At 43.4% G+C, this 23015-nt stretch overlaps 1 protein-coding gene across 1 annotated transcript in view; it reads left to right on the top strand.

Moving 5' to 3' along the window:
* The first annotated feature begins 1007 nt into the window (after positions 1 to 1007).
* The window catches only part of Zbtb10 (zinc finger and BTB domain containing 10), a 41459-nt gene continuing 19451 nt past the window's right edge, over positions 1008 to 23015 (top strand). The window contains exons 1-2 of the mRNA XM_052716999.1: positions 1008 to 2023; positions 14402 to 15284. Coding sequence (XP_052572959.1) covers positions 1058 to 2023; positions 14402 to 15284 — 1849 coding nt within the window. The 5' untranslated portion in view covers positions 1008 to 1057. The remainder of the gene's footprint in view (positions 2024 to 14401; positions 15285 to 23015) is intronic.

Raw genomic sequence — 23015 nt, 5'->3', positions numbered from 1 at the left:
CACCGCCTGGTCCAGTCTTTTGTGAAAGGAACAAAATAAGTTCACTTCCTCGGGCACGGCCACCCACCCACCCCCCAGCAGATGACAAGGCTGCCCGCGCGCTCCCACCGCAGTTCCTGCTGGGGTCCCAGGTGAAGTCGTGGCGAGAGCAGGGCACGGTGCGCCCGGGCGGGCGCGCGGCGCCGAGGCGGTCCCTGACACCCGCCAGCTGTTTGTCCTGGCCGAGCCGGCCCCGCCCCGAGACCCCGGCCCCGCGCCCCGCCCGCCGCCTGCGCCCGCCGCCCGCCGCCCGCTTCCTTCCCGCGGCCGCGCCCCCGCCCGCAGGCCCGAGCGGCCGGCCCCTTTCCCGGTCCCCGGGCGCCCCCGGCCCAGCCCAGCCCGGCCCAGCCCGCCCCCTCCCCCGGCCGGCCCCCACCCTCTCCCCCTCCAGCGGTTACTGCTACCCCGGTGCATTGTGGGCGCACGGTCCGTTGTTCATTTGCCATTCGACCTCCGCCAGGGCCTGGTCGGACGGAAACGCTCCGCCGGCTTTATTGTCGGCTCGCTATGTGGCGGAGCCCCGCGGCTTAGCGCGCCTCTCGCGTCCGCGCCTCGGCGGCCGGCGGCGGCGGCGGCGGCGGCGCGGCCCCCCGAGGACGGAGCTCTGCCGGCGGGCCGGTGTGCGCGCGCGGCGCTGAAGCGGGGCAGCCGAGGGGCGCCCGCACTCCTCCTCAACTTCGAAGGCCGCACGCGCCCCGGCTCGCCGCTCCGCCGCCCGCCCGCCCGCCCGCCTCTCCGCGCGGGACGCTGCCCGGAGCGCGGCGGGGCGGGGGTGGAGAGGACGCGGCCGGGACAGCGGCGAGCGAAGGCGGCGGCGGACGCGTGCGGCGGCCCCCGGGAGCGAGCGCGAGCCGGCGGGAGGGTGAGGCCGGGCCGGCGGGAGCGCAGCGCAGCGCCAGCGCCGGCGCCGGGGGGCGGGGGCGGGGGTGAGACGTTGGGGGAGCCGCGGCGAGCGCGCGGGACGCGGCCCGAGGCCGGGCGCGAGCCGAGGCACCGGGCGGCGGCGGCGGCGCGCGCCATGTCGTTCAGTGAGATGAACCGCAGGACGCTGGCGTTCCGAGGAGGCGGGTTGGTCACCGGCGGCGGCGGCGGCGGCGGCGGCGGCCCCACGAACAATAACGCGGGCGGGGAGGCCTCGGCTTGGCCTCCGCAGCCGCAGCCGCGACAGCCCGCGCCGCCCGCGCCGCCGCAGCCCAATGGGCGCGGGCCCGACGAGGAAATGGAATCGGAGGGCCTGGAGCCCCAAGACTCGGAGGCCGCCGCCGCCGCCGCCGCCGAGGACGCCAAGGAGTTGCTGCTCCCCCAGGACGCGGGCGGCCCCGCCTCGCTGGGCGGCGGCGCGGGGGGCCCCCTGCTAGCGGAAAGGAACCGTCGGACTCTGGCCTTCCGCGGGGGCGGCGCCGGGGGTCTCGGCAACAATGGCAGCAGCCGCGGCCGCCCGGAGACCTCGGCGTGGCCCCTCAGGCATTTCAATGGGCGAGGGCCGGCGGCCGTGGAGCTGGAGCTGGACGCGCTGGAGGGGAAGGAGTTGATGCAGGACGGCGCGTCCCTGAGCGACAGCACCGAGGACGAGGAGGAGGGGGCGAGCCCGGGCGACGGCAGTGGGGCGGAAGGCGGCAGCTGCAGCAGCAGCAGGCGGTCGGGAGGCGATGGCGGGGACGAAGCGGAGGGCAGCGGTGTGGGAGCTGGCGAAGGAGAGGCTGTCCAGCACTTCCCGCTCGCGAGGCCCAAGTCCCTCCTGCAGAAGCTCCAGTGCTCCTTCCAGACCTCTTGGCTCAAGGACTTCCCTTGGCTGCGGTACTCCAAGGAGACCGGCCTCATGTTCTGCGGCTGGTGCCAAAGGACCCCCGAGGACGGGGGCGGCGGGGACCTTCCCCCGGTGGGGCACGATGAGCTTTCGCGAGGGACCCGCAACTACAAGAAAACCCTGCTCCTGAGGCACCACGTCTCCACCGAGCACAAACTCCACGAAGCCAACGCCCAGGTACGGTAGAGCCTGCTCTCGCTCTCTTGGAGATCTTTTGGGAAAGGGTTATCAGGGAAAAAGACGAAAGCGGAGAAAGGAAAATAAAGGTCCTCCGGGTGAAGGCGGCGTTCCCATCGAGAGAGGCTCGGGGGAGCTTCTGCGTAGGGGTTTAGAAAGCCTGGGAACAAAGTTTCCCAAAGTTGTGGATGTATTGGGGGAGGGGTGGAACGACAGTTTTCTAATGATAGCGCTGGATTTATCTTCTGCTTCTGCTTCTTTTTTTAATGACTAAGGGTTTGTCTAGGAGATTGAATCCGAAAGAGAGTTTGGAGATTTTAACCTTAGGGTTGACTTTTCGATCAAAACATTTTTATCAGCGGAGATTTTAGAACAGTCTACTGCCTTGTGTTCGTATACACGAAAGTGCCAGTAGTAGTCTGAAGAGTGGATTAAAGAGTCTTCCTTAAGCTTTGGTGCTACTGGCAGCCCACTCTTAAGAAATTCTCGTGTCACGTCGAGATAATGTGAAATATGAGAGGCATATGTAAATGTGAAGGAAGTTAGTTGAATAACATGAATAATTTTACGATGACCATCTCTGTTAAACTTGAACCTTCTTACCAAGGCTGGCTTTGGTAAAATTATTGTACGTTTTACTTAGTTTTATCCGTATTTCTCTTCTGAGAATCTGTTACCCCTTTCAAAAACTTCTCTGTGAATAGCCTGCCTATGTGTTAAGCTTAGCTTTGGAAATGTTTAATGTGAAGTGATTTGGACTTGATTTACTTACTGGAAAACGATCAGTCCTTAGTTACAAAACAAGCCTACCTATGAGTTTTAATTCTTTCTTTTCTTAAAACGGTCTTACTCTAAAGATAGTAGCCTAACCATTTTGATAGTCCTTTTCAAGGCAAACAGATGTTGATCAGTCCTCCTTTTTATGACGCAGACAGACAACTTGTGGTGGTGGGTGGAATTCATTCTTTTGTATTGCTCCCCAGTCATTGATTTTTAGAAAGCCAACATTCAGGTATTAGTACCTCACTGTGTTTATGGGAGGGAGCCTGCTTCTCAGCACACAAGTAACCCAGCTTATCTATTAGAGGCTTTTAGTTATTAGAGGCATGGAGTTTTTGTTTTTTCCCAGAAGGCAGGGAAACAGGGCTTGTTTTTGAATTGATGTTGTTGTTTGCACAAATTACTTTTCCTAAATCTTACAAGGAAGATGACTGTTTTTTGAGACAGGGTCTTGCTGTGTAGCTCTGGCTGTCTTGGAACTCACTCTTTGTAGGCCAGACTGGCCTCAAACTCAGATCCACCTGCCTCTGCCTACAGGGATTAAAGGTGTGTGCCACCACGCCTGGCTGAAGGCCCCTCATTTTAAAGATAAAAAGCCCAGAAATTTTTAGTAAATTGCCTTAAATCCTGGAGGACAGCTGAGACTAGTGCCTATAAGGGGTGTTGTAATGAAAAAAGGGATGAGTTTGAGCAAATCTGGGTTCAGCTCTCAGCTTTCTGCATTACTGCCTTTGGAGTTTGTCCTGGAGTTTGATAGTCCTAACATTTGTCTTGTTTTAGGTGTGCCAGACTCATTTTCATTATTCTGGAAAGCAGTTTTGTTTCTGTTTTACAGAAGATGCATTTCAGACATTAAAGGGTTCAGTATAATGCTGAAGGTAGTTAGTCAGATGGTAGATGCTGTGGCTGGTGAAAATGGAAAGCTGAATTTTCCAAGTGTTGGTAAGTTTAGAAATATTGTTTAAAAAATGGACTGAGCTTGTTAATCTACAGTGGATCAAGTACTGTTACCAGAATATTCTGTTCTGTAGGCAAACATGAATGGGGCTGAAGATTATAATTAGCTGCTCAGTGATCCTGAACTCAGGAAGAGGGGATTAGTTGGATAACCTTATGGTAGAACTAGTATGGGTGTATCCTGCAGGCATGTACCTGGATCTCAGAGTTCATTCCTAGGTAAAAACATTTTCTAAACTTGATTTCTGAATTAGCCCTTCCCATCCCTAATGACATTGCCCTTTAATGTGATCTAGGAGCCATCCACTTTGATTTAGGACATTCTGTTAAATCCTTCCGGGTTATGTATTGGTCTCCTGGATTGAATTTTAGGTGTTACCACTTTGAATTGATCCTCACCATTTTTCTTAGTTTGTAACTAACTTTAGTTAGAGGAGGGATAGCTTGCTCTTCCAAGAAACACCTGAAAACCTCTTTCCCTTGTTAATACTTGTGACAGCTTCCTAGTACTTTGAGCAGAATTGGATCTTTTTTTTTGTTGTGGTGGTGCTAGTTGTTGCTCAGTAGCCTTTGATTACCTTTAGGAGGCAGTGTAACACAGTCTGTAAGGGTCCAAGGTCGGCCTTGGGTCCTAATCCTCCACTTTCGCTGTAGGAAAATTCGTAAGCATCTACACATAATCCATTAGTAAATACTATTATTTATTGTCATGCTTATTTTTATTACAGATTACTTTTAGGAAAAAACTAAGATAGTGTCTTGTTGTCATCCTGGCTGGCCTGGTTGGCCTCAAACATTCTTTGGTCCTCTTACCTGTTTCTCAGATGTTAGGACTCCAGGCTTGCCCACCACACCCAGCTGAAGGTTTACATTTATTGAAGCAGTGCTAGGTATCTGATCTGGGATCTTACCTGTGCTAGATCAGTACTCTTACTGCCAGGCTTCACTCCCTAGGCCCAAGATTTAGTTAGTCCTGGTCCCTTGTTCATCAGTGGCATCTTTTACAATTTGTTTTTTATTGCAGCAGCAGCAGTGTCTCTTAGCACAGATTGACTTCAAAGTCTCTCAGTATCATCAATTGTGGTTTTTTTTTTGGAGGGGTGGTTCGAGACAGGGTTTCTCTGTAGCTTTGGAACCTGTCCTGGAACTCTCTCTGTAGACCAAGCTGGCTCCGAAATCACAGAGATCAGCCTGTCCCTGCCTCTGGAGCACTGGGATTAAAGGTGTGTGCCACCAACACCCAGCGTGTCATCAGTTTTGAAGCCAATTGGTCATGGTATTGCTCTTGATTCTAGAGAGCCAACCGTATTCCCTTTTCATACTTTCTAAGGCCATCAGCCTGGGCATTCTTGAGTTTTCCTCATTATTAATATAATTTCAGAGTATCTTGTATTAGCTTCCTTATTTAAAAAATGAAATGGAGGCTGAAGAGATGGCTCAGTGGTTAAGAGTGCTTATTGCTCACTTGTTGCTTTTCAGAGGCTGGGGTTTGATTGCCATCACCCACTGGGTGGCTCAAAATTGTCCGAAACTCCAGCCCAGGGGATCGAGCAGGCACAAATGTGATGTGATGCATATGCATACAAGAGTGTTCATACACATAAAATAAATTTTACCTTATGCCTGTAATTTCAGCACTTGGGAAGTGGAAACCTGAGACCGTGAGGGTCAGTAGTTCATGGTCATCCTCAAATGCGTGCGTGCGTGTCTGAGAGGAGAGAGAGAGAGATATCGAGCGAGCCTGGGCTACCCGAGACACAATCTTAAAATGAAAAACACTATGAGCGTTCTAAAATTCAGGCAAGAATTGAATTTGACTTGGACATGGTGGCATACTCCCTCTAGCTCTGGAAGGCACTGGGATTAAGGAAGCAGGAGCTCAGTCAGATTTAGCACACACCAGTTCCATGCCAGCTAAGGCTGCATAGTGAGACCCTGTAGGCTACAGAATATTTACTTCCTCCCTCCTGAGGTTGGTTTGTTTGTTTTTGGAGACAGGGTCTCACTTTCTTTGTAGCCCAGGCTGACATTGAGTTCATGGTCATCCTGCCTCTGGATTTCTAGGATTATAGATGTGAAGAACCACCACACCACCCTGCTTTCTCAATCATTTTCTCTCCCTCCTTTCTTCCCCCGCCCCCAGATAGGGTTTCACTGTGTAGCCCTGGCTGTCCATAAACTCTGTACACCAGGCTGGCCTCTTAACTGAGATCTGCCTAACTGCCATCTGAGTACCGGGATTAAAGGGTGTCAACACACTCAACTCTCATTTTCTTTCTTTCTTAGCTAAGGATGGAATCCGAGGCCTCGTTTATGCTAGGCAAGCACTCTACCACTGAGCTGCACCTACCTGAAAGCCTCCTTTTTCTATTAAAAGACGCTTTGTTAATGTTACACGTGTAGATGTGTGTGTGTGTGTGTGTGTGTGTGTGTGTGTGTGTGTGTGTGTGTGAGTATTGTGTGGATAGGTACACATAAGTGCTTGGGATCCCCCTGGAACTCAGTCCAGGGACTTGTAAATCACCTGATGGGTGGTTGGAATGAGTTTTGAGCCTTTTGGAAAAGAGCGGCCCTTGTTGTTTTTAAAAGACAGGGTTTTACTGTGCTTTGTAGCCCAGGCTAGTATCCTACAGAAGATCCCAGTGCTCCAGTCTAAGTGACGGGATTCCCAGCTTGTACCATGCTGGTTTTTTTGTTTTGTTTTGTTTTTAGTGTTTTGAGACAAGGTCTCATCATGTAGCCATGGCTGATCTGAAGCTCATATTGTAGACTAGACTGGCCTTGAACTCCCAGATACCCACCTGCCTCTGCCTCGTGAGTTGCTGGGGTTAAAGGCGTGTGCCATCGCTCTCTCTCCTGCTGGGTTTTTGAGCATTTAGGCAGGTATTTGTACCTTACTAAAGTTTACTTTTATTTCTCGTTCTTTGGAGGTCAGGTACTGGAATTGAAGCTCAGGCCTCTCACAAGCTAGGCGAGAGCTTTACCATTGAACCGCATCCTTAGCCGTCCCCTTTCCCACTTAACTTTAAAGACAGGATCTCACCAAGGTATTGCCTAGGCTGGCCTGAAACTCTAACCCTGCAAGCCCAGGCAGGCCTTGCATGTTTGATCTTCCTGCTTCAGCCTCCTGAGTTGCTGGAATTACAGACATGTTCCTTGCCAGGACCTGTTTCTTCTCATGCTTTATATAGATAAGAAAAGTCCTTTTGGTTTCTTGTTGTTGGTGGACAGGCTGGCTGAAGTCCAATCCTCCAGTGATCTCCTGTCTGTGCTTCCTAGTCATTGGAACTTTAGGAGAATATCACTGCACTTGGATTCCATATTTGTCTTTTTAATTAGACCTTAGTTAAGGATTACTAAGGAGAAATGTTTCGGTGGTGGTGGTAGTTAGGAGTTTTGTTGTTTTTGAGGCAGGGTTTCTCGGTTGGGCCTCAGACTCCATATTTTTATTTTTAAAACATTTGTCTTTATGTATGTGGGGATTGGAGGACAGCTTTGTGGATGTTAGTCTCTCAGCTATGGCCTTCTAAAGAGTGCACTACTAGTTGTCAGGTATGATAAGACTCTTACCAGCTTGGCAACCTATGGGGCCCGACTTCAAACTCTTAAACGGCTGCCTCTGTTACTGTTGCTGAGACTACAGATGAATATCACCATGCTTGGGTTGGAGAAAGGTTTTTTTATTTGGGGGAGGCATTTTAACCTAGGGCCTCGTTCGTGCTAGCTAGTCAAGTGCCATTGGCCTACATCCACAGCCCCTGGGAGGAATCCTTAAGATCCTTTGTGAATCTATGTTGAGGCCTTGTGAGTAAGAGGGAACTCTCCATTTGAAAGTATCCGGAAGACAAACTTACTGGTTTGGTGCTGGAGATCTGTATACATATACTATTGAGTATCTTCAGAGTTAATTTCAAGAACTATCTCATTCAGAATTTGGCCATTTGGCCCAGAAAGACTTTAAAATTGCTTTAATTACAGTGATTACCACTGTCGCTTGGTTCAGAGCACTTTCTACCCAATTGTGAAATTCTCAGAGCTCCAATCACTCGTTCCGTCAACTCTGTGCCGTCTGCTAAGCCGACAGCATGCACCCAGATTATTATTGTAAGTTTAGTTAACCTTTCCAGAAATTAAAGAGTGGAGTCAGCCCAGTGCTGGGATTGAAATCACTGACTGGTTGGAGTACGCTGCTGTCAGGTGGAGAAGAGGAAGGTGAGGCAGGGCTGCCAGCCTTTGCTTTGGAAACAGGAAGTCCCAAAGGTTGGTTGGTGTTTACTTTTACTTGGTTGGCTAGTTTTTAACAACTTAGGAAGAATTCTGAAAGTCTTTTTTATTGTGTTCTGTGTGTACATATGTCGTATGTGTGGGAGTGTGGGTGCATGTGTACTGTACATACAGCGTGTGTATAGAGAAGACAGCTTTCAGGAGTGGGTTCTTCTACAGTGGGATCTAGTGTCAGACTTGTGCTCTTATAGCTGCTGAGACATCTTGTGGGCCCTGGAAGTCTTTGAAACAGGGTCTCTCTTGTATCCCAAGCTGAACTCATATTCTATGTAGCTGTGGATAAACTCCTGTCTCTTCACCTCCTGAGCATTGAGATTATTCTGCACTGAGAATTGAACCCTGGGCCTGATATATGCTAAGCAAATGATCCGTACATCCTCAGCTCTTAAAAGTCTTCTGAGAGGGAAAGTTAGTATTGTATAATTCTGTAGTTCATTCGTAAAAAAGGTGGTTTGTTTCCTTTGTGGCTTTCAAATTTTTGGAAGTATACACTATTACATATCTAGAAGGGGCTTCTTTCTCTTTAAGCTTACCTATATTAGGTAGGTATAAGACGTGAGATCAACCTGCAAGACTTCCCTGCCCTCAGGGAGCAGTCACAGTGAAATGGTATAGAGATCATGTAGTTTTGCGTGTTGAAAGCAATGAAGACACTACAGTTTGGCTCATGAGTCCTGCCTGCAGGGGTTGAGAGATTTGCAAAACTGACTCTGAGTGGGAACTGATACTAACTTCGGTTTTGACCAAGGAGGAAAGGGTGTTTTGCCATTGCCTCTGGAAGCAGCTGCAGGAGAGTGAAAATAGTGCTGAAATGCCTGAGAGATGGATTGTTAATTCCTGAGCAGAGTGAAAACTCAGGTTTTAACAGGTAGATCACTAGATCTCGAAGGATCTCTCTCTTCATGCTATAAAGATTGCATTGTAGGGTGCAGTGGAACGTGCCTACAATCCTAGGCACTGCTTCAAGCAGGAAGTCTGGGAGTTCAGAGTGAGACCCTGTCTCAACCAAACCAAATGAAAACAAAAGGAGTGCATTGTATTCTGTTAGCAAATGGTCAACAACACCATTTTAAGTAGGGAAGAATCAAATGTGTATGTGTTGCTATTTAGAGACACCAGCATAATGAATATGTGGGTTTAGAATTTGAGGAGGAAGCAGATATATGATTAACAAAAATGCCAGGATACTGTAATCACCTGACTTTCACCTTCTCATTCCCCAAACAGAATATATGGTGGGTGTGGTGTTACATGACTTTAATCCCATCACTCTTAGGCAGATCTTTGAGTTGGCCTACATAGTGAATTCCGGGCCAGCCAGGGCTACATAGTGAGACCCTGACTTAAGAAAAATAAACCAAACAGAAGTAGGCTTTCTGGGTGTTTAAGAGATACCATCATCACGCAGGGGCGCTATGGAGATGATAGACTGCAGAAGAGAGCTGTGTCTTTTTCCATCAGTGGTTAAATTTAACACCAGTAGAAGATTGGGATTATATTTGCTATGACCTTGTTTGTCCTCACATCCTAGAAACTGAATTTGATTCTTAAACTTGGAAGCAGAAATTATTTTCTCTCAACATATTGTTCCTAGTGAGTTCTTGAAACAAAAGCAGTACTGAATTTTATGTTTTTAGTACTTGAAGTTTACATATTGGTGATTGTTGAAAATGTCTTTTCTGCTATCTGATTATCATAAGAGGACTACATTCTGAGTGAGGAAGGAAATACTTGATAATTTTTTATTGCTAAGGGGTTGATGATAAGCTATGGTCAAGTTTGTATTACTTAGAATTAAGCTTTTTCTCCTTCATCTCAAAAGGTGACTTGGCTAGTAGTCTACAAGTGGTCTACAAGTTGGAGGATAGTTCCCTAAGGTAGAATGATACAAGATAGTTATCCTTCTTTGTTCTTTCTTCCATGTTTCGTCACTTAAGTTATTTTACAGGCTGTCTCATTTCCCATTAACAGTCATCTTCTGCAGTTTCAAGGTCTTTGTTTCCTCTAAATACCTTACATTATTACCACCACCACCCCTTTGTAGGTAAGGTCTCATGTAGTAAAGGCTAGCCTCAAATTCTTTTTTTCTTAAGATTGAGAAGTTATTTTATGTGTATGAGTATTTGCCTTCATGTATGTGTATGTGCACCACTTGTATACTGAGACTGAAAGAGGTTTTAGGATCCCCTGGAACTGGAGTTACACACATGGTATGGGTGCTGGGAACTGAGTCCAGTTCTTCTGCAAGAGCAGCAAAAATATTCTTAACTGCTGAGCTATCTCTCCAGCCCCTGAACTCAAGTTCTTTGTCACTGAGGATGGTTTTGAACTAATGATCTTCTTGTCTCACCACCCCAATGGTGGGGTTGCAGATATATGCCACTTGCCTAGTTTTTATGCAGTGCTGTGGATTAAACACAGGAATTTATGCATGCCAGACTCTACCAATTGACACTGTTCATAGTATGTTCCCAACTGGTCACAGTAGTTCTTGTTTGAATTCTCTGGTATTGATCTCTCTTCACATTGCTGCCATAGTTATCTCTTCAGTCTGTCTGCCAATCCAATACTATACCTATTTTTTTAAGCTTGGATTTGGGTTCCATCACATACCTACCTATCTTTTGGGAGGCAGAGGCAGGTGGATCTCTCTGAGTTGGATGCCAGCCTGGTCTACAGAGCTAGTTCCAGGACAGCCAGGGCTACACAAAGAAACCCTGTCTTGAAAACCAAAACCCACACAGGCCTTGAACTTGAGATCCTCCTGCCATGGCTACCCCAGTCACTGCCACCATTATAGGCCTTTGTCACTAGGCTCAACTCTATTTGTTTAATTGATTACAGCCCTTGTATATATAGTCCAGGGTGGCCTTGATCTTATGATTCTCCTGCTCATATCCTAAGTATTAGGATTATGGGCATGTGCCACAGCCTGGAAGTGCTGCTTGTTTATAAATCTGATGGAAGTGAGGGCATTTACATGTGGTAAATGTGTTAAGTGCCAATTTGTGCTTTATGGACATTGGATTGCAGTTCTTGTATGAATCTAGAATTTTAAGGATGCTATAGATCATCTTGGTTATCTTTTTAAAATATCTCATTTATTTAGAATGTTCATCATCCTACCCTATTCTTTAAGATTTATTTATTTTTATATGCATTGGTGTTTTGACTGCATGTATGTCTGTGAGGGTGTCATATCCCCTGAAGTGGAGTTACAGATAGTTGTGAACTGCCATGTAGGTGCTGGGAATTGAACCCAGGTCCTCTGGAAGAGCAGCCAGTGCTCTTAACCCCTGAGTTGAATAGCTTGGAACTGGAATTAAAGGAATACATAGTGAGATCTCACCCAAAATCCACAAATGGAGGTTGTTATATCTAATTATTGCAGCTGTTCTAAGCTACATCACTGGGTTCTACAACCAATTTGTGTAAGATTTGTCACACAGAATGTCCTTATTTAAAAAAAAATTACTCAGTCAAAAGCCTACCTTTAAACACACCCATACTATACAAATCACTTTGTAACCATTTTTTTCTCATTACAACTGTAGAATAGCACCAATAATATCTGCTTTTACAAATAACACCAGTAATTCCTTTCTCACTACTTATTGAAGGACTATGCTATGTGTAACAGCTATTAAGAAAGCCCTTCAAGGAGCTGTAGAGATGGTTCAGTGGTTAGGGGCATTTGTTGCTCTTGCAGAGAAACCTGGGTTCACCTTCCCAGTACCCACACATTGGCTGAACTATGTATTTCAGACTGGCCTCAACTGTGAACTTCTGCCTTGGCTTCCCAAATTCCATGATTACAGGTCTGTACATCATGCTGCTTGTTATTTAAACTTTCAGCAGTTTACTTTAAAATGCTAATTCACGGCTTCCACAGACCCTGCATAGACGTGCTGCCACCTTTTGTCAAATGTTAAACAGTTTTGCCTCTTCCAAGGGTTCATACCTTTACTACAATACCTGCTAGGGAGAACTTGGAAGCGATCAAATGAGCCTGATTGTGAGACAGGTATACAGCATACACAGTTTAAAGCTAGGTCTGTACCTAAAAATCACCTTCCTTTTTGGTGTTTCCTACTCTCTGTGGAGAGCTTTGGCGAAGTTAATGATTTTTATTCAAGTAGTCTGTTTTTAAAAGGACCTAAGTTTTATCAGGTTAGTGTGGTTGGTTTTTTCTTAGCAAGTACGTTGTAACAGTGTTTATCATAGGCGTTTTTAGAATTGTCTTCTGTATTTACGTAAGTCAAATATTTTTACTTTATGCTTAAATATTTTGAGATTTGTAATGTGGTTTATATACAAGATCTATGTTTTAAAAAATAGCCTTTTAGAACTGGGGTGGACCTCATCTCTTGCATGTTGTGTGTAGGAAGAGGGAAGGGGGAGACAGGGACACAGTGAAGCACCCATCCCTAGGCATCTCACGGTGGATCACTGGCCTGGATCGTAGATCACCTGCCTCTCTGCCTTAGTGCTGGGATTAAAGAATCGTTGTACCATGCATGCTCCAGCTATCCCCTCATTTTTGAAGCCCCACTCTCTTTCAAAGCAAAAGGTTGGACTTATTCTAAAGAAGAGGTTTGTTTCACCTATTTAATTCCTGACTGTTAGAGTTTTAGTAAAGGAGAAATAGTTAATGTACAGCATGGAACATTCCAGTATGAAAGGATGGGCTTGGGAGATTTGCTGTAGTAGAATGGCCTCATGAAACTAAGGTACTAAGGTCCGTGGAAGATGAGTGCCAAAGGTACACTGCAATTCAGTTTCTACTGTATTTCACATTCTTCATTCTGTAGCCTATTTATACCATAGGTTTACAGGTGGTCCATACTGTTCCATAGTCTGTGAAGCACTGACGTGTACTAGAATACTGATACTTTGTTGGGGTTTTTATTTTTTTTATATTTATGTATTGCTAGACTGTTAACAATTGGAAAGAGTGCAGAAATAATGCAAGCCATATTGAAAGTGGTGGGGATAGAGCTCTGCCTGGAGCGTTTGCCTACCTATTAACTGAATGAAGCCACAGGTTTTTTTTATTTTCGAAACAGGGTTTCTCTGAGTAGCTTTAGAGCCTGACCTGGAAATCACTCTATAGACTAGGCTGGCCTCTCCCTCCGGAGTGCTGGGATTAAGGAGTGCTGGGATTAAAGTCGTATGCCACCACTGCCTGGCCACAGTTACTAATTAAATTAAACTAATGTTAAGAATATCACTATCATTTAAGGCCTCACGGAGAGTGAGTTGCCAAAGGACACACATTCTGCTCTGCACCCAGAAGATGGTGCTATATCCCTTGGAACTAGAGTTAACAGATGGTTGTGAGCCCACTTGTGTATGCTGGGGATTGAACCCAAGTCCTCTGCAAGAGCAGCTAATGCTCTTAACCACGGAGCCATCTCTCCAGCTCTATATCATACAATGTTTTGTTTTTCTTGCAGGGCTGGGGACTGAACCCAGAGCTCCCAGCCCCCCAACTTTCCACCTCCCCTTAGGCTGGCCTCAAACACACTGTATAGTCAGATGGCCTTGAACTCCTGATCCTCCTGCCTCAGCTTCACCCATTTGAGCTATAAGGTCTAGCTTAATTGCTTTATAAGAATCCTGCTAAGTAGAACTATAATGAATACCTGTATGCTCATGAGATGTAAAATTTATATACATTAAAGCCTCTTGAATTCAGGAATTTTTAAACACCTTATAGATGAGATATAATATTTGTGACCTTAAAGAGAAAGCGTTTTGAAAGTTGACTAGAAGAATTATAACTGGATATGCTAATAGTAGAAGCAGTTTTTCTCCTGTCCGTCTTAACATTACCACTAGTTTAGATTTAATTAACTTCATTGACCTAAACTGTTTTTTTTCAATGTTTGCTTAGACTTAAAATTTACCTTCTCTAAGAGTGTTAGGTAAGGTGATATGCCTGCTGTGTTATGACTAGGGTTTTTTTAAGTTTAGTGAGAAGAGGAGGGCTTCTGCTTTCCTATCAGATACAGCAGACTAATTTGGTTCACATAAATGAAAGTTTCTTAAAATAACTGTTCTTTTCATTTTAAATTTTCTTAATTCATATCCATAGCTTATATTTGAGAAGAGGGACCAATGAAATCCTGCTTGATCCTCAGTAAGATGTGTGCATTTAATGAGTTGCACCACACTCTTTTTATTCCTTTCAGTGTTTATAGTATGGTGAACATTTCTGTCTCAAAATGGATAATTCATGAATTGATATACTTGAGTATTTTTTTAACTATTTTGACAGTTACATTTGTTTTCTTTGGATTGGGGGCTTTACAATGAAAATAAAGTTTAATGTTAATGTTTTCCCTCCAATTACAGGGGTCAGAAATACCGTCAGAGGAGGGGTACTGTGACTTTAATAGTAGGCCAAATGAGAACTCTTATTGCTATCAACTTCTTCGACAACTAGATGAACAGAGAAAGAAAGATATTCTTTGTGATGTCAGCATTGTGGTGAGCGGGAAAATCTTTAAAGCTCATAAGAACATCCTGGTTGCAGGCAGCCGTTTCTTTAAGACTTTATATTGTGTTTCAAACAAAGAAAGCCCTAACCAAAACAATACTACCCACTTAGATATTGCTGCAGTTCAAGGTTTTTCAGTCATCTTGGACTTCCTGTATTCTGGGAACCTGGTGCTCACAAGCCAAAATGCCATTGAAGTGATGACAGTGGCCAGCTACCTTCAAATGAGTGAAGTTGTTCAAACTTGCCGGAATTTCATTAAAGATGCCTTAAATATAAGCATTAAGTCAGAAGCTCCAGAGTCTGTGGTTGTGGACTATAATAATAGAAAACCAGTTAATAGAGATGGCCTGACTTCATCACGGGAACAAAAAATTGCCAGCTTCTGGGCGACACGGAATCTTACCAATTTGGCAAGTAATATAAAAATTGAAAATGATGGTTGTAATGTCGACGAGGGCCAAACAGAAACCTACCAGATGAATGACAGTAACTGGGTCCAGGATGCTTCTCCTGACCTGGCTGAAAATGAATCTCAAACTCAAACGAAAGTGTTTATTTGGAATCATATGGGCTCGCAAGAGACTGGCAAAGCAAGGAGGAAAACCCAAACTACAAAGAGATTTGTTTATAACATACCACCTAATAATGAAACAAATTTAGAAGATTGCTCAGTGATGCAGCCTCCTGTTGCCTATCCAGAAGAAAACAAGGCCCTACTCATCAAGGAAGAACCAGGTAACTATCATGTGTGCAAAGGTATCTGTTTCCATTCTAATTGTAGTGCAAAAGTAATTTTGAAATTTATTTTTAGTTATGAAAAGTAATGGAACAGGGGTACTCAAATTTTGGTGGTGGTGGTATGTGTGTATGTATGTGTCTAAGTTTTAGATTGGGTAGCAACTAAAGTACTGTCTGTCAAAAGCCTTATGAATACCTAAGCATTACATATACAGATTCTTTTTGTCTTAGGATAAGGTTAAATCTCTTGAAACGCATAAGATGAAGCTGTCTTTAAGTCAGAAATGCATTTAAAAAAAAGCTAGAACATCAGTTTGGCAAATCATCCAACAAGAGCTCTATCTTATAAGTGATAAATGTCTAATAATTTATTAGACAATAACTGAAAGTAAAATGAAGAGTTGTAGAGCTTGCTTTTGTTTCATAACACTTTGGAAATTGTAAAATTGCACTCTTGAGTTGGACCCTTCAGTGTTATCAAGGAGCATGACTCCTGCTGGCGGCCTCTGCACTGTTTTCCAATGACTAGAGGGAGTGTTTGGTTGTGGTGGGTAGTTTGTCGTTTTGAAATATTTGTAGGATCTAGTTAACATTCTTTTTATTTTAGCATATTTATTGCTATAGAAGTTTGCCATTTCAGAGATTACTCTTAGTTTGTTTAGAGCTTCGCTGCTTAGCACAGGTATTCAGAAGCAGGACTGTTTTTCTTGTCACCTGAGTCTCATTATCCTTTGTATAGCTGAGGAGGTGGGTGGGGTTGTTTGTTTTTGGAGAATTGCAGTTTTTCTTTCCAAACGTAGGCCAAAGAGACCTTTGCTTTCAGTATATTCCCAAGAGAGTATATGCAAAAATCTTAGCATGTCTTATCGGTGGTAAAGACCTTTTTAAAAAATGGAGAAGACTGCTAAAGAATAGAAATAGAGTGGACATTTTCCTTTACCTTAGTTTAAACTGGTTGTTCCTAACTTTGAAGCATCTGGGGTGGTGGGAAGGAGTGGTTGAGATTTTCTATCCGTATTTTAGGTTTGTGCACTATTAATTGTATGATTTTTTTAAAGATGCCTGTTCACCTCAAAACATGCTTCATCTGGGCAGGGTTGCGTGCACTCCAGCATTTTGGAGGCAGAGGCAGGCAGGTCCCTGAGTTCAAGGTCAGCCTGGTCTTTAGAGCATATTCCGTTATAGACTGTCTCAAAAACAAACAAACACACACCATGCCTGTTTAGTGTCTGATTTATATGATAATGAGGATGAAGTATTTTCTGTTAAATATTTTTATTCTGTGTGTGTAAGTAAAAGCCACCCGCACACACATGGGAAAGTCAAAGGACTGCTTTGTTGAGTTCTCACTTTTCAGAAGGTTCCAGGAATCAAACTTGGGTTGCAAGGCCTGCAAGTCAGGCACCTTTCCCCACTGAGCCATCCTGCAAGTCACAGAATTGTTCTCCTTTCTAGAAGGCAAGCCTGTGAAATGGTTTTTGGCCTTTTGGATATGAGTTAGTTTTCACTAGTGGAAATGAGCATGCATGTTGGATGTCCTTCTTGTGGTTCGTTTTTGTTTGTTTGTTTGTTTTTGAGACAGGGTCTCCCTATTAGCTCTGGCTGTTCTGGAACTCATATGTAGACCAGGCTGGCCTCAAACTCATAGAGATGCATGCCTCTGTCCCCCAAGTGCTGGGATTAAAGGTGTGTGTCACCATGCACTACTGCTGTTCTTTTTCCTTGTATTTTATATCAGTTTTTATCAGCAAATCCCTGATGAGACCTTTGTTTTGTTGTTGAGACAGTCTTAAGTAGCACAGGTTGGCCTCTAATTGACTATGTAGCTGAGGATCAGCCTTATATCCATCCTCTTGGTTCCACCTCCCAAGTCTTGAGATTATAGGGGTATGCCAAAACTCCTGACTGAGGCGGTTTTTATCTAATAATAGATACCTCAGATAGATGATAGATGTTTTTTGTTTGAGTTTTGTTTTGTTTTTGGTTTTTGGTTTTTCGAGACAGGGTTTCTCTGTGGGACTCTCCTGGCTGTCCTGAAACTTGATTTATAGACCAGGCTGGCCTCAAACTACTAGATCCACCTGCCTCTGCCTCCCAAGTGCTGGGATTAAAAGGGTGTGCCACCACTGCCCGGCTTCAGCTGGCACTTTGTATATTGACTTACTAATGTAGAGGTCCTGGCCAAAAATGGTAATGTAGTATTCCAATATGGTAGTAACTCTAGAGTGTTTACACCCACATACACACACACACACACACACACACACACACACACACACACACACACACACACACACTCTCTGACCACTTGGAAATGTGCATATACTAACCCTTTGGAAAATAAGCAGGTGTTTTGGGTGATGGCAGAACACACACACACACACACACACACACACACACACACACACACACACACACACACACACACTCTGACCACTTGGAAATGTGCATATACTAACCCTTTGGAAAATAAGCAGGTGTTTTGGGTGATGGCAGAACTCATCAGAGCGAACCCTGTTCTTAAAGTTGGCACCTAAGACTGGAGTGACCTAAAAACCAGCAACAAACAAACAAACACAATAGTGTTGACCCATGATGAATACTTTGAAAAGTCTTAACACGGGTAGCAATTATTTTAGCATCTTCTCACCATTCATATCAATTGCGTAGTTCTACCAAAAATTGTTGTCAGTTTAATGTGTTTAATCTCATCCTAAAAATGATTCTTTCTTGCTTTTACATCATTTATAGCACTTTGGTATCTGAACTTGCTTCAGTCACAAATTTGGTTTCATTGTGAGAAGCTGCATATCAGCTGGTGAAACTGGTAATTTCACAGTGCCTCTGCAACATCATTCAGTGGCAGAACAGTGGGTCTTCTCTCACCTAACTAGTATGTAAGTACAGGGAAGTAACCAGTCAGGTCAGTGTTTACAGAGTTCATTGACAGCTCATACTCTGGCCTTGCTGTTGGGCAGCCCTGTTAAAGCATACGCCTGAGAATTAGAGGTGACTGCATTGTCTACATTTTGTGATTGCTCACAAAACAGTTCCAGTAGGCATTGCTTTTATATCAAAGCTGCCTAGAACAGAAAGTAAGAATGGAAGATTGTAGGGGCCACTCATTTTCTGTGGTATTCATCTAATAAAAATAAATGTTCAATATCTGAAGCTGACTTTTTTTAAAAAAAATCCCTTAAAAATGTAGCTAATAGCAGCACTGAACTGTAGTCTTGTTTTTGTTAATGAGCAAATTATAGTAGCTTCTAAAAATGCTTCATAATTGTTATTTATACAATGTTATCCAATGTGCTTCTTTTTTTCCCACTTTGCCCCAGAGTAATCCAAACTGCCACTCCCAATATATTTTTAAAAAGAAGCAGGAATAGATTAATTGTGACTTTTTGATTTTTGTTTTTTAGACAGAGTTTCTCTTTGTGGTGGCTGGCTTTGAACTCAGAGCACTTGCCTCTGTTCCTCCAATGCTGGGACTAAAGGCATGAGACACTTTTCTTACACCTTTAAGAGTACAGTCATACTAATCTTTGGTAGTTCCTATGCCTTTTATGTAATAAAAATCAAAATAAAGTCTCAAAAAGGGGGGGTGGAGTTCAGAGCACTGTCCGTGTTTCCACGAGTCCTGAGTTCAGTTCTCGGCGCCCACTTAGTGGCTCACGACAGGCTGTGACTCCAGTCCTCGGACCTGACTCCTTCTGATGGCACAGGCACCCAAATGAGAAGTGGTGCACATGTGTGCAGGGAAAAATAACAAAATAGGTTTCTAAACAGGAAGGAAACTAGACCTTAATAAGAACTTTATGATCAGGAAATAATAGTATGAGAGGAAGCATGAAGCTGACCTTTTTTTGAGACGGTGTCTTACTATGGAGCTTTAAAGGGCTGACCTGGACAAACTCCCTATGTAGACCAGGCTGACCTCAAACTCACAGAGATCTTTTGTTTTGCTTTCCCAGTGCTGGAGTTAAAGGTGTGCATTACCATGCCTGGCTGGATTTTTAATGTAAAGAACTGTAAACATGATGCAGCATTGACCAAAAAGCTGTACTTGGTGGTTTGTAAAATTGAAAGGCCATAGACCACATATATGTGAGCAGAAGGAACTGTTTGCAGTGAAGATTTGTGTTAGTCCTTGTCAAAGAGTGACTCTTACTCTTAGCTCCAGATTAGAAACCTCGATCAGAATAGCGGGAACCTTTTAGGGGTTCCAGTGAAGTTCCAGGTAATCTACTTAGAGTTGGATCAAGTGATGGAGTAAGAGCCCAGATTCAGTTAGACATTGAAAACCAACTCCCCACTTTATGACTATGATTGACTAAGTTAAGGCTGTGAGTGTCTTTATTCTTTAAAATACATTACTGTTTTACAGGGGCATATGAAAATAAATGACAAGCATAAAAGCACGCTATCTACTGTGGTCATGTCTAGTGCCCTTAATGTTTGGAAAGACCTTTGAAGTTATTTATAACAGTTTGCCAGTGCTGTGTACTTTCTGCCAAATGCTAGATAATTGGTCTTACATAGCTTGGCTTGTTTGAATACTGACAGACATGACCTTCTTAAGCAGCCTGTGTATATGATAAGTGTTATTAGAAGTTGCCTTATATTGAGCCAAAATTAACTTCTGTAATGCTCCCATTCTGCCATTTTTTTCTGTAATTTGAACATAGTTTTAATTCTTTTAATTGGATTAGAAATTGAAATAATACCTCTGAGTCCATGTTTTTCTAGTGTAAGTGCCAGTTCTTCTACTCTGTTGAACATAGAGAACTGAACTTTTCAGGAAACTTTTTTTTTTTTTTGGTTTTTCGAGACAGGGTTTCTGTGTAACTGCGCCTTTCCTGGAACTCACTTGGTAGTCCAGGCTGGCCTCGAACTCACAGAGATCCGCCTGGCTCTGCCTCCCGAGTGCTGGGATTAAAGGCGTGCGCCACCACTGCCTGGCTAGGAAACTTCTTACCATTGTAACAAATACATGTATTTATTAAGGCGAAGGCCTTTCTTTCACAAGATTATTCCCTAGTGAAAGGAGAGTCTTCAAATTCATGTCTCATGCTAAAACCTTAAAAAATTCACAAACTTCTACATCATTATTGGTGCTTAAATTTTTATTTATTAAGAGAAAAAATTAGTGAAATGTTTTTGCATGGATTTAAAGCTTTATTACAAATATCTGAAAAGTACTAGTGAATATTTTGAAATCTAAAATCAACACTTGGCACATTTGGACTTGTGAATCCCTTAAAGGAAAGGTTACTTCCTCCAGGTCATAAGTCTGTAGTTTGTAACTGCAGCTCTGAAAATGTGTCTTCTTGTTCTGTCATAGTGGTGAAGCTAGCATTGCATCTCATAACAACATTTTCTGGAGGTTTTATTGAGGTGTGGGACATTGTGATTCTTTAAGCTAGCATGTCTTGTTTGACTTAACTGGATTGTCTTGATCATATCTTTGTGATGTATCTATACACCAAAATACATGAAGGGGGAACCTGGAATATTGAAAATTTTTGTCCTTTCATATTGGATTTATAGGACAATCTGAAAACTTGGCAATCAAGTAAAGGGAAAAAATTCTAAGGATTTTTTTTTAATCCTTTAACTGATTTGTTGCTGGGGAATTAAATTTTAACCAAATTAGGTGAAAAATAAGATTTACGATTTAGTTACTAATTTATTTTTCAATATTGAGTTTAAATGTAGGGCCCTGTGAATGCTAGGCAAGAACTTTGCTAATGAAGTATACATTTAGCTCTTAAGGGTTTTTGTTTGTTTTGTTTTGTTTTCAATTCTGACACAGTAAGATGTCCTGGCTTTCACTGAACTTTGTGTATAGCCTAGGGAGACCTTGAACTTGCAATCCTCCTGCCTCTGCTTCTGAAGCATTTTGGTAACTGACATGTGCCACCGCAACCTGTATCTTTCTTTTTTACAGATGGTTGTGAGTCACAATGTGGTTGCTGGGAAGTGAACTCAGGACCTCTGGAAGAACAGCTAGTACTCTTAACCTCTGAGCCAGCTCTAGCCTTTCTTTTTTATTTTACATTTCTAGTTTTGCATGTTACATATGAAAGGTTACCACAGTGTGCATTTGGAAATCAGAGGACAGTTTGCAGGAGCTGGATCTCACCTTATGGGTCCTTCGGAACCAACTCAGGACAACAGACTTGGTAGTAAGCTTCTTTACCCACTGGGCCATCTCACCGACCCTAGCCTCACATTTTTAACTTGGATAATTGCCTTTTAGTGAAATAGCATATAATTTGGTATTTAGAAAGCAGTTTTTGAGGAAACAGTGCTCAAAGTACATACCTTTAGAGATTCCTAATAAAGCATGTATCCAAAAATAATTAGTAATTCTAATTATAGAAAACTTTTAATTAGAGTTATATGCTAGCCAGCATTTCTGTTCTATGTTCGTGGTGATAATTGTTGATTATTATTACTTTGGGCATCGCAAATTCTGAAATGCTTTCTAAATCATACATATTCTTAAAAATCAACACATTTGTGTGCGTGCATGTATGCATGCCTTATGCATGGAAGTCAAAGGACAGCTTATGGAGAGTCTATTCTCTTATCATGTAGCTCAGAGGGACTGAACTCAAGTCATGCCTTCACCCACTGAGATAGTTCACACACCATTAAAATGATATTTTTATGATTGTTAGACATTTTTGAGCGCTCCCACTGTTTTGACCTTGTCATATAGTATGTATGAACTGTTCAAAGTAGAGTCTAGAACTATGGAGTTTACTTTGGTTGAGATGTGAGTTTTAGGTATGGTTTTGTTACTTAAGAATCCCCTAGTGTACCTCAAGCAACCTCTCTAATGGGAAAGGAGGAAGGCAGCCAGCTCAATTTAGACATTATATAAAAATCTCTAAAAACCTCATTTTTTTAAGAAAATTAATTTTGTGAATAAAGTGTTGTTTCTGTATATTTTCGATGTTTTTCTTAACTGTGAGTGTATTTTGTCATAGCTATATTTCTGTTGTAGGCAAGGTCTGGTCATGTCGTTCAGCGTAGCCTCTTGATGACGCTTCCCAAGTCCTGGAGTTACAGGCCTGGCCACCACTTTGGGGCTGCATGTTGTGGTTGCAGGGTACTGCCTATACCCCAGTGGGATGTTGGACTTGATGTGCATTCTCCATTTATGGACTTGGGCTGGATTCCAGATGTTTGATAAAACTTTTGGGCATCTTTGTTAAAGACTATGTTGGGAAGAATGAGCCAGATTTAAAAAAAAAAAAAAAAAAAAAAAGACATTTTCATTAGGAGGAAGGTTTATTGCTCACTTTAAAAATTGGTAGTTATTGGTTCATGAAATGGTACTAAATAAGAATTTTAAAATACTTTTAAAGAGATGGAAACTATAAAAGTGTCTACCATTCCCCCCCCCCATTACTTTTGCTCTTGATATTTTTTGTTTATTTTTCTTTTTGGAGACTATCTCTTGGCGGTTGAGGCTGGCTTTGAACTGATCTTCCTGTCTCTGCCTCCCAAGTACAGGGGTTATAGGTCTTTGTCACAGTGCTCAGATTTTACTTTGCTCTTAATTCTGGATTCCTTCCTTTTCTGCTTCATTTGGCTATATTGGTGGTTACTGCCTATAAGTTAGAAACACCTGAGACAGAGGTGAGGCTAGATGAACTTGAGCTGAAGAAAGAAGCCATACGTGGATTAGTCCATAAGAGCCTTTTGTGATTTCGT

The sequence above is a fragment of the Peromyscus californicus genome, unplaced genomic scaffold (genome assembly GCF_007827085.1).
Source record: "Peromyscus californicus insignis strain IS unplaced genomic scaffold, ASM782708v3 Scaffold_5__1_contigs__length_169319896, whole genome shotgun sequence".
NCBI lineage: Eukaryota > Metazoa > Chordata > Mammalia > Rodentia > Cricetidae > Peromyscus > Peromyscus californicus.
The sequence above is the reverse complement of the archived record's forward strand: the minus strand, read 5'-3'. Positions and strand labels throughout refer to the sequence as shown.